Source organism: Equus przewalskii, chromosome 7 (genome assembly GCF_037783145.1).
Source record: "Equus przewalskii isolate Varuska chromosome 7, EquPr2, whole genome shotgun sequence".
NCBI classification, from domain to species: Eukaryota; Metazoa; Chordata; class Mammalia; order Perissodactyla; family Equidae; genus Equus; species Equus przewalskii.
In genome coordinates, this window is record NC_091837.1 from 90,653,409 (window position 1) to 90,665,995 (window position 12,587).

At 46.3% G+C, this 12,587-nt stretch overlaps 1 protein-coding gene across 1 annotated transcript in view; it reads left to right on the plus strand.

The window, feature by feature from the left end:
- The first annotated feature begins 9,641 nt into the window (after positions 1–9,641).
- Positions 9,642–12,587, plus strand: part of CNDP1 (carnosine dipeptidase 1) — a 46,724-nt gene continuing 43,778 nt past the window's right edge. The window contains 2 exon segments of the mRNA XM_070630317.1: positions 9,642–10,062; positions 11,651–11,703. Coding sequence (XP_070486418.1) covers positions 9,642–10,062; positions 11,651–11,703 — 474 coding nt within the window.

The window sequence follows — 12,587 nt, forward strand, 5'->3', positions numbered from 1 at the left end:
CTATAGTGTCCAGGAGCCTGTGTCCTCCTGTAATCTCGTCTCCTTTCTAACCACCCCATCCTGCTAGTCCTCTCTGGGAGGCTCATCCTAGGAAGACAGTCTGGTACCAATCACTGCACTCAAGGGGCCGATTCCTTCGAGCAACCTTCCTCAGGGGTCTTCGCGCTCTAACTAGTTTCCACGTAGGGGATAAAGCTTTATTCAATGCTAATGAAATGGCATTCGTCACAAACGTTCCAGGAGAAGTGTCTGCATATGGGGTCTTCCCCAATTGCCAGATCCAAAGCTTGTTCCGTGTTGTATCACTCCACTAACAAAAATCCAACCACCTGGTCTCATTTAGGAAAAGAGAAGTTCCTGGGCTGCCTTCTTGACCCAGAAGAGAACGAGCTGAGAGGCGCACTTCTGACCTGAAGGAGCTTGAGCGTTTCCAGGTGACTCAGGGAAAGTCAAGTTCACTCTGCCCTTGTTACTGTTTGGTGACAGTGTCAGGAAGAGATGCTAGACATGTCAGGATCCTTAAACCACAGTATTTGTTAGTGAGCATGGAGGCCAGGCTACTGTGACCCAAACAACAAGGCTTCAGCACGGTGACAGCTGACGCATTTCTCCTTCACATGAAGTCTGCGCAGGCAGGCCAGGGCAGGTGTGGTGGCTCCTCCGCCCACAGTTTCGTCTCATGGTCCGTGGCCTCTGCCCCAGCTCCTGCCATTCAGCCTGTGGGAAGGTGGGGAGGGGAAGGGAAGACATACTATTTCACTTTAAGGCACAATCCAGAATTAGCAGATGCTTCTTCCATTTGCATCTCACTCTCAGAAAGTACTCTCATGGCCACTCCTAACTGTGCGAGAGGCAGGGCCATACACCTGGCGGAAATCCCCATCACACTGTAGAAGAAGCAGAGCAGATACTGAGGACGATAGTCAGCTTTCCCCAAATAGGGAGACACCCTCTAAGTCCCTCTATTACACCACGGTTATAGCATGGCATTTGTCCCAAGGAAAACCAAGACTAAAAAAGAGACTCTGCAGCATTAGACGGAGAAAGGACTCATGGAGTGTGCTTTGCTGCTCATTCTTCAGAGAGAATGCTGACATCTGCATCGGCCTCGGAGGCTTCAGGGAGCACGCTGAGCGGGGAGCAGGAAGCAAACCTGACAGAGGGAGCTCCCCGCCTCCTGTTCTTTTCCTTTCACAATTTTGCATCCATGTGGCTGGGCTCGCAGGGGAGCCCAGCACAGTGCGTTCTTTTCAGGCTCATGTTCCATAATCACCATAAATCACCTACGTTTAGTGGAATCTATTACTCTCCATCTTAAGAGAATGCCCCTGAATGGACTGATGCATGAAAATAGTTTGTTGAGGAGAGGCTGACTCAATGCACAACTTGAACAGTAATTTAGTAGGAGCAGAAGAACAGACAGTCATGGCCAAACCCTACCCAAGAGGGAACAGTATGGACTTCAACCCAGATGTTTGGGGCAGATGGTCCTGTGGCCCCAAACTTGTGTGTGGGAGAGATCAGGGACTAACTTGCCCAGAGATAACCCTCAGAGATTTGTACTCACAGGCCTGGTATGTTTTGAAAGTTCTCTCTAGGTGATTTGGAGACTCACACCTGTTAGGGGTTGAATTGTGTACCACCCCCCCCCCCCCCCCAACATTTGTATATTGAAGTTGTTGATGCAAATAATCCATAATCAATCTGTAAATCAAAATTGGGGTGAGCTTGTTATGAGCCAAATCTGAGGACTAGCCCGGGGCTTTCCTTCCCTAAGGAAGGAAGGGCACCAAAAAAGTGGGATGTACAGAGTGGTTATATACCATCTTGGAACAAAGAGCATATATCACATATAATAGGAATGTCCCATTTACAATAGTCACAAGATGCTTAGGTGGCACAGCAGATCGGTGGTCAGCAGGTCAGCGGTCACAAGGTGAGCACAGCAGGTCAGTAATTAATCCTTAGTTCCCAGGAAGAGATGTTTATCCTTAAAGAAATGCCGATATGGGGGGAAGTTGTATCCCTGCCTTTAAGGGCATCATTCTTGTCTTTGGGACATAGTAAATGTTTAAAGCAGATGTACAGCCCCTTTTGGAAAAACAAGGTCAGGCCAAATTAGTTTTAAACCAAATGGTTTCCTCATATATTCCAACATATGCTATTGCTTTTCATTTATTTATCAAAGTCATAACTCCCAGTGCCTCAGAATGTGACCTGATTTGGAAATAGGGTCTTTGCAGATGTCATTAGTTATGATGAGGCCTGCTGGAGTAGGGCAGGTCCTCATGCAGTAGGACTGATGCCCCTATGAAAGGGAGACATTTGGACACAGACATGCACACGGGGAGAAGGCCACGTGGAGATGAAGGCAGAGACCAGGTGATGCTTTCACAAATGAGGAACACCAAAGATTGCCAGCAACCCCCAGAAGCCAAGAGAGAGAGGCCAGGAACAGATTCCCCCTCACTGCTCTTAGAAGGAACCAACCCTGCCAACACCTTGATCTTAGACTTGCAGCCTCCAGCAAAGGGGGAGACTAGGTTTCCGTTGTTTAAGCCACCCAGTCTGCAAGACGTCGTTATGGCAGCCTGAGCAGATGAACGGAGAGCCTGCAGTGCTGCCCGGCTCACGGCAGCTTCTAGCGCGGGGCCACAGCCACAGAGCAGAGGCTCTGGCACCTGTTCAAGTAACAGGGTATATTCATGCCGCCTCTGTCTCAGCTCTGCTGGCCTTGGGCATATGCATCTGCCTCCTCTCAAAGGTGACATCCTCCACATGCACCCAGTGAAGTACCTGGGTTGTCACACACAGCTTGAGCCAGCCCTGATGGCCTTCAATAGCATCAAATGACTTCCAGGCCACTACTGAAACTGGCCCTGATATCAGTTTCCCTACATTAAACCCAGCCTATATGGGGTTGAAACCAAAGCTCCCAATCCCTGCTTACTCCCTGGCTTCCTGGCGCCAGAATCCAATACCCACCATGGAAACAAACAGCCAAGGTCATCCACTGCAAATTCCCTTATCGTCTTGTCCTCCTTCCTACAAGCAGTGTCCCAAGGCAGAATGCAAGCTGGTGGGAAAGCTGCGACCAGCAAGGCCACTGACTGCCCACCCCTACTCTCTACAAGCAGCCATATTCCTCACAAATCGTTAAAACCCCTGGCCTCCCATCTGTCAGGGAGACGAAATGAAACAAGATGAATTTGAGGGCTTACTCTCATCTCCCAGCTGATATCATCTGAAATAAAAACCCTTTCCTTGACGTAAACCTGGCGTTCCAGTTTTTACTTGGCCCCTCTTGTGTGGCAGGTAAGGGACCTATGTTTGCAGGCCGTAACACTGTGTCATCCCATATCTGTGCATATGAGATACATTGTTTCTTCTGCCTTCAAACGGAATGAATGTCTGAGGCATCTTTGTTTTCTAGATGTGAATCGATCACTATAACAGCCTTGTCTTCCTTCTGGGGGAGGGGTGGGAGCACAGGCAAGCAATTTGCAGAGAGATATTTAATGTGACTGGCTGACAGCCTTGATGAGACCTCCTCTTCCACTGTCCTTTGAGGTCCAGGGTAATTGCTAGAGGCTACAGAGTTCCAGCCCCATGGTTCTCAAACTAGGAAGAATGGTTAGTAGACCCTCCTGCGTCAAGAGTCTAGGGGACCAGAGTGCTACACTTGCATTTGCCTAAAGAGTGCGTGTGCTCTGCCATTGAGCCAGGTGAGGAGAGCAGATGCCCTGCGGGGACAGACATGCTCTTCTTAGGCGATCACTGGCTCCGCCTGAGGGATGTGCTGCTTGCACATACTTTATCAGTATGCTTTGGGTGGCTGCATATTCTTGCAATTAAGTAGCATTATTTTCAAATAGTTTGTGTAGTGCCTGGAATACAGTTACTCTGGGTGAATGGTGGAATCCGGTGTCAACCTTCAAAAAAAAGAACCCAGTTGAAGAGACGAAACACTTATTCAGGATCAAAGAATTGAAATTTGGGGAGCGCAAATTCAGGCAGAAGCCCAAATAATGTCCTGATTACAGGGTGAAAGCAGGGGTTTCTGTGAGAAGAGGAAGGGGATAATCACACAAGTTGAAAGAGGAAAGAGAAAAAAATATTCTACAGGTGTCAATAAGCTGAGTGGTCCCTGGCTGCACATAATTGGTTACTGATTCTATCTTCAAATAGAAAGTCCGTAAACCTCAGTCTTGTGATCAGGATGTCCGTTTCTCTGGTAACTTCTCAAACAGTTAGTTATAAAACAGTGGTGGTTTTGGCCCAGTCCAAAGGTTTGGCCCAGTGCAAGGTTCAAGACAGCAAGGCAGTTTCTCTGGAAAGGCAGCTCCGACTCCATTTTAAAATGGCTCCGTGAGAGTCCATTTTGACATTTTTTAATTGTCACTTTGGTTAAATGGATAACCAAGTATTGTTTCACAGTGACCTGTGGTCGTATTTAATCAAGTATTTTAAGCCTTTTGACACTTTTGATAACCTCCCAAGGTCAAATTCTAAATAAAGTCTTTTTGAGCTGGAACCAACTTTGGGAGTTTTTTAGGGGGCCCTTGGAAAACCTCAAAGATTTTTTTCTCTCCTTATAAAAAGAACAATATTAAACTAATTAGGCTTATTTGATATGTTAAATTACATGTGAAGCATTGTCAAATAAAAGTGGTGTTTAACCTTCTTTAGGTTATATTTGTATAGGTGTATATTACTAACATAAATATTTCAAAAATTATATAAATTTCTAGAAATTATATAGTTGTAAAAAAAAATTAGTTATATTAATATTGAGAAGACTTGGTTTTCTTAAGTAATCAAAGACCTGATCAAGTTAATATGAAGTACAGGAAATTATTTAATTTCTGTTTTTGCTTTCTAGGCAGATTATTCAATGAGTAAAGAAAAGCCTTTCACAATAATCTAAGAAAGCTTTGTCCTTTCAAAAGAGAAAGGATATTAAATTGTAGTTTTTGCATAGGCAAACTGTTGATATAAAACTCTTTTTTAGGAAAAAGGTTAATAATAAATTCTTGTAATTTTAGCCAGCTTGACCACACAACGTAAGATTTTTCTATCTTTCTCTCTCTCTTTTCCCAACTTTTATATGCATTTAGTTTTATCCCTTATTCAAGTGTTTTTTAAATTTTGAAACAACCTTTAAATTATCTCTAAACTAGGACAAAATTACTCTCCTTTTCCCTTACCAAGAATACATCTTCATGTCTTATACCTTTTCTTACCAAAAACACATCTTACTTTCCTTGCATATTTTGTATATAGAGCTTTTTTCTTTACCTTGATTATTCCTAGTAATCTCACTTACATATGTGGATTAGAATTCTTAAACCTTAGTAACTTTAATATCTAGTGAAAACTAGGAGGTAAGCATCGTGTACTAGTTGTTACATAACGACATTTGATAGTAGGTTAGCAAATTTATGAATACATCCTTTCACAATTTCTAGAGGCATGTGCTTCCTCACAGTACAATTTATTTTCAGTGTGGTGAGAGAATATATTTACTAACAGACTCAAATATCTTTAGTTTCTCTATAATAAGAAGCCAAAAGTAGATAAACATGTTTCGAAATTAACGTTTCAGTATTTCATCTTATTTAGAAATAATCTGGATGTTTAATGAGCATTCATCATTTAACTTAACAGTATAACTTTAAGGTCTCAAGTTACCAATAAGATCTTGGAAACTATTTTTAAGCAGACATATTTTATAAAACATGAGCATTGAGTTGCTGAGTAGTTGGTGCCGGTAGCTGGGCTCCTGGCGAGGTCACAGGAGGAGAGAAGAGATGGGGTGTGTGAGTCAGCCCCAGTCCTCCCGGATGCTTTCTTTGACCCTGTCGGGCATCAGGCACAGATCTCCTGCCTGAAGGGAGCTATGGTCATATCGTCTCTCTGACAGAGCCCAGACAAGACAAACGGTCTTGCTGTCTCTGGGCCGATAGGAGAGATGCCGGGGCGGGCAGAATTGAACCATGAGGAGGAACTCCATCCCAGCCCTGATCGCAGGACGGTAGGCAACTCCTACACACCAGGATGCGAGGGACTTCAGTCCCCAAAGCACCTCTTCCCCTGTGGCCCCCATAGCGCCTCAAGTGTCCACCATCTCAATCGCCCTTTCAAGTGATTACAATCCTCCCCATCCAGAAGCACTCTGGTTGGAGCAGAGGCACCTTTTAGATGCATGCACAGCACTGAAAAAGACCACACTCAGCTTCCAGCAGCCAGTAGCACATAAAGTTGGGGGAGTTATCCCCTATCGACCCCCGAAGGGATGGGATTCAGAATACCCCCGGCGAATGGGGACTTTGTGAAAGGAGAGGAGAAGTGAGGGGGAGGTATGAACAGGTGAGCTCCCCCAAAGAATATGGAATAAGGAGGAAGACCCTGCACAGTCCAGGAGCAGCGTGAGTGCCCTGGGCTTTGCGAGTCCTTGGTACTAACAGATTTCAGCTTTACAGTTTGCCTGGGGCCCCTGGTTACCTAACTACACACCTTGCACTGCAGGCCATGCAACTCTGCAGGAGCGCCGCCCTGGGGCAATCACAGGGAGCCCAATGCCCCTACAGACCTTGCATCTTAGTTTGGATCCTGAGCTCACAGTGCTGGGTCCACAGTTATTAGTCAGCTCATGTCCTGGTCTGAGGACCAGGGAGGTGAAAGATATCCAGGATACGGCCATTTATGCCTTTCAAGGTACAGTGATCAGAGCACATAAGCTTTTCAGGGAGCTTTTTCTTCTCTCCCTGCTAACCCTACCCCCTCTATTTGGGAGAGTTGGCCGTGGGGCATGTTTCCAAGGAGTGTGCGTGTGGAGACTGCATACTGAGGCTGGCATGTGCAGTGACTGCCTTCTGGGAAGTGAAATCACTGTAGGGACTTCAAATCAAGATTCAGCAAGAGTTCCCTCTTAAACTCCCCCATCCACTTCAAACAATGTAATTACATATACTTTACATTTTTAATTTAAAAAACATAGACTCAAAAACATAATAAATATTTCTACTGAATAGAAACAAAACAGAAGCATATAGTGGTGAACAGGGGCTGAAACTGCAGCTTCACTGGACTCTGGGTGCAAAACAGGCCTTGGCATCTAGAACTGAGACTCCTGCAGGGTAACTGGGACCAAAAGCACCCAGGCACAGAGGGCAGCGGGAGCCAGCACCATTGCAGGAAACTGAGAGACTGAGTGAATCTCCCTGCTGGTGACACGGCCCCAGCCCTCCACTGCACACTGTTTGGGAATGCTAAGCCACCAACTTAAGACCTGGTCCCAGACTGGGCATCCTGAAACACTAGGCAAAGGTAACCTCACATTTCTAGGCACAAATCATTACAGAGAGGGAGAATAAAACACCTGTCATTCAACTTGACATTTTAACTTGAGCCTGCCCGTTAAAATTCTGAAATACATAAGAAAGATTAACAATTAGAATGATAGCCCACAAAATTAATTGGGAGGTGGGTTTACTGCTACTGAAATGCAAAGAGTAGAACATATTTAAAATGGATACAATTGAAGAATGTTTAGAATCATCAAGACATAAATGAGGGGGCCAGACCCATGGCCAAGTGGTTAAGTTCTCACACTCCACTTTGGCAGCCCAGGGTTTCGCTGGTTCGGATCCTGGGCGCAGCCATGGCACTGCTAGTTAGGCCACGCTGAGATGGTGTCCCACATGCCACAACTAGAAGGGCCCACAACTAAAATATACAACTATGTACTGTGGGTCTTGGGGAGAAACAGAAGAAAGAAAACAAAAGAAGATTGGCAACAGTTGTTAGCTCAGTTGCCACTCTAACAACAACAACAACAAAAGACATAAATGAAGGAGTACCACTCATACAAAAGAGTAAGAGGGGCCGGCCCCGTGGCCAAGGGATCAGGTTCACACGCTCTGCTTCAGTGGCTCAGGGTTTCGCTGGTTTGGATCCTGGGCGCAGACCTAGTGATGCGGGTTCAGTGAGCCGAGGAGTCGAAAGAAAGATTTCTTAGACTCTTAAGATCTGGCAGTAGTGCTCTTTTATTTAGAGAATAGTGTGGAATAGCATGGGGACAGGACCCATGGGCAGTCAGAGCTTCTGCTGCCGCCGCTTCTGCTGCCCCCGCTGGCATGGGGACAGGGCCCATGGGCAGGCAGAGCTCCTGCTGCTGCCCCCGCTGGCATGGGGACAGGACCCATGGGCAGGCAGAGCTGGTGCGTGGGGACAGGACCCACGGGCAGTCAGAGCTCCTGCTGCTGCCCCCGCTGACATGGGGACAGGACCCATGGGCAGGCAGAGCTGGTGCATGGGGACAGGACCCACGGGCGGTCAGAGCTCCTGCTGCTGCTGCATGGGGACAGGACCCATGGGCAGTCAGAGCTCCTGCTGCTCTGAGTTGAGGGTTAGGGCTAAATTTCTAAGGCATGGGTACGTGACTTATTTTTACTGGAAAAAAGAAAAGATGATGTAAAAAGTCATTAAATGATTTCAGTGCAGATGGGGTCTGGTTATTGTGCGGTTATATAACTTTAGATACGAATCTGGCCATATAGATCGGCATGCAGGTGAGGATGCCCCAGGCTTCTCTCCCTGGGGCAGTCCTAATTCATACCATAAAAAAAGTCCACTGGGTCATATAGTTTGGCATGTAGGCCAGGTCACCTTGGGCTTCTCTATCTGGGGCAGCCTTAATCCACATCATTAGCACTGCTCGTCAAGCCACGCTGAGGTGGCGTCCCACATGCCACAACCAGAAGGACCTACAACTAGAATATACAACTATGTACTGGGGGGCTTTGGAGAGAAGAATAAAAAAAAAAAAGAAAAAGATTGCTAACACTTGTTAGCTCAGGTGCCAATCTCAAAAAAAAGAAGAGAAGAGATTGTAAAACATAAGCAGGCATATGAGTGTTGAGAAAGACGGATGTGAACTGCAACTAATTAGAAATACTGAAAGTGAAAACTAGTCATTGAAAAACTCAACAGTTCATGTAAATTCTTCACGGGCCACAGTCCAAGAGAGAAGGACGAACTGGAAGACAGGACTGAGGAACTCACCCAGGGAGCAGAGAGAAGACAGAAAAAGAAAAAAAGACTTTGCGGTACTTTGTTGCAGCAGCCACAGGACACTAACATGAAGGGATGGAAATGCTCCTGCCCTCTCCTCGAAACTGCTCTTGTTCCTGAATTTTCATTTGTTGGACTTTGTTCACAACAGAGTGTAGCCTGCGGTGCTGCTCCAGGACGTGGCCAAGCCTGGAATTCATCCTTCCCTTTATCCCTTGGATCTTGCTTCCCAGTCGTGAAGGACAGCTAAAGCCCCAAGCTTTGAAGTCAAACCAAGTTTGCTGCGAGCTTGAGACTCTATAAGATAACATCTAAAACAGTATCTAGCTAACTACAGGTTTCTAGAAAAAGACATGCATTCTCTGGTGATATCTCCATTTTGGTTCCTTTGCTGGCTAGACCAGTCCCACCAGCTCTGTCAGCTCCGCCTCCCTGACTCCTGAGAGTCCTGCAAAGCCGGGGCTGTCTCTCTGGCTGATGTTGGGAGAGACGCAGGTCCCTGGCCTGACGGGAGGGAATGAAAAGGGTCACAAGGGTCCTTTCTGAGGTGACATCACACGCTGACAATGCCAGCCTTCCCCCTGCCCGTGGCCTGCATGGACAGCCCGCTCCCTCCTCTGCGGGGGGAAGACCAGCTGTCCGCCGCCCAGGATGGACCGCTCTGCGCAGAGCCTCGGGCCTCCGAAGGGCCGATGCTGCGCCTACAGCCGCTCCTGCCTCCTCTTGATGGCACTTGGGAGCGCTCTGCGCCATTTCAGAGCCGGTGCCCCTCAGCCTGGGCTGGCGCCTGCGCTCAGCATCCCCATCCCCGGGAGCTGTTGACCTCCGCCCTCCTGAGGGAGGATAAGCTTGGCCTTAGGGAGGCTAAGCTCTTCTTTGGGGTCAAAGTCGCGCTCAGACCCGGCTGGAAGAGGGTGGAGAAACTCGCAGTTCTTGGGTGCCGGGGTCCCGTCCCGGCGGAGTCCAGGTTCCTGAGGGATGGACAGCGTCGGCACGATGAGTGAGGGGGAAATAAAGGGGACGTGAGACTTGGGTTGGTGTTAGCAAGTCCGACTTTACTGTGCACAAGTGTCATTTATATATTTTTCAGGATTAGTACAGAAATAGTTTTACAAATATTCTCAGAGAGATAAGGAAGTAAAAAACGAGCACAAGAATATTTATTAGCATTCTATTCTATAGAGCATAAGGTTAATGGTAGTCTTCTCCGCAATTAACTAGTGTTTGTTGTCTCTAAGCTAAAGGAGATAGGTACCTAGGCGTCTGTTGTGATTCATGGTAAAGTTAAATCAAAGAGAGAAGGTCCAGGCCTCCGGACAGGACAGCAGTCCGTCTGGTTACATCCTGGTGGAGCCATCCCTGCCTCCCTCAATCATTTACGCCATTAGTGTAGATGGTTAATGGGAACAAAAGGCGACTCCAGGGTGTCTTATCCCCAGGGCTATCTGCATTCTCAGCGGGCAGTTAAACATCTTTACTTTTTCGTGCCCTTTAGGGGGTGGAAGCATTCCTTTGTCTTTTAGATTGTAGAGCTAACAGTCCCTTAAGTACACTGCCGGAGAAAGTATCATATTGCTAGTAAAGTAAAGGGCTGAAAAGCTAAGCTAAACTATATATCTTCAAGAATAAAAAAGAGAAATAAGTATACACATAACCTTGATAGAAAGCATGCATATAATTCAGAAAATATCAGGGGTGTCGGCCGGCCATTCTTCACCGAGGGGCATCCCTGCACCCCTCGGCCCTTCTACTCATCAATTATTTATTATTTATTGCTTTTAGGAGAAAACCTCTATAACATTTTAACAGAAAGCAGAAGGTCAAGAATAATATATAGATACTTCTTGATCATCCAATTAACCAACAAACTTAGAAGGACGATGCATATATATATTTAGACAAAGAACTGGAGGGAGAAGGAAACATTAACCAGACAGAGGCCATAAACCTAATTCGACATCTTATCTGGGCAGGATTCCTTTCTGATTGCCTCAAATAGGACTGTGTGCTCCTCCAATAATTAACCGAAGAATATCTTGAAAGTTACCTGCAGGTGGTCACATTCTCTTACGATATCTAATTTTCCCAGGAGGTAGTGCCTCCCAAGCAGCCACCCAAAGGAGTGAAAACTGGAGGTTAAGAAAGGAAAAGGAATGAAGGGCAATTAGAAGCAGCACAGGTTTCAGAACTATGTGAGGGGCTGGCCAGTTATTCTGCACCCCTCGGCGTTAATCGGCTGGACCCTGTCAAACAGCCGATCAAATGATGTAGCCACGGCTCCCAGCACTTGGGACTTTCTGGGGGGTTCTGCTCCTTGAAGCGGCTCCCTTCCCCCGCAGCGAGGCCCGGCTGCCCCCTGAAGGCCACGCCCTCCTGGCTCCTTCTTCACCCCCAGCTGCCAGACTTCATTAATCTCTGCAGCAATCGCTTGGCTGGGCCAGCACCTGCAGGGGAATTCACGGAATCCAGAAAAACCTGCTTTTTGGTTTTCGGGTTTTATTTTTAATACCATCATGGTGAGATAAACTAGGCCAATAAAGGATTTTTTCTGTATTGTAACCGTTCATCAAAGCAGACACGGGGCAGAGCATCCTCTGTAAAACCAGTCACACGGACTCTAGGCCAGTGGTAAGTGGGATTCTTGAGCTCCGCGGTGCCGGCACTAACATTTCTCAGTTGAGCCATCGAGCGCGCTGGGGAGGAGCCACGCTTGGCCCCAGGCTCTGTGCGGTGGGAGGCAAGAAGGCTTTCATTTTCTTTCTTTTTACTGAAATATGTTTGACATATAACATTGTGCAAATTTAAGGTGTACAACGTGTTGATCTGACGCATTTATGTATTATAATATGATTGCCATTGATCGCTAATTAGCACCTCCATCACGTCAAGTAATTATCCTTTCTTTTTAGTGGTTGGAATAATTAAGTTCCAGTCTCTTAACAAGTTTGATGATGAGAATACGATATTATTGTCTATATTCACTGTACTGTGCATTAGCTCTCTAGGGCTTATTTACTACTAGCTGCCAATTTTTACCCTTAAACATCTCTCCTATCCCCCTGACCCCTAGCCCCTGGTAACCAACACTTTACTCTGTTTTCACGACTTTGGCTTTTTTAGATTCCACATATAAGTGATATCGTACCGTATTTGTCCTTCTCTGTCTGACTTATCTCACTTAGCATAAGGACCATCCATGTGTCACAAATGGCAGGATGTCCTTCTTTCTCATGCTCAATAATATTCCATTGCATATACATACCACACCTTCATCCATTCATCCCGGGACGGGCACTTAGGTTGTTCCCATGTCCTGGCTGTTGTGAATAATGCTGCAATGAACATGGGAGAGCAGATGTCTCTTCACTATTCTGTTTTCATTTCCTTTGCGTATATACTCAGAAGTGGGATCACTGGATCATATGGTAGATCTATTTTTAATTTTTTGAGGAACTTACATACTATTTTCCGTAAGAATGCTTTCATTTTCTATTGTTTGTTCTATTCAAACT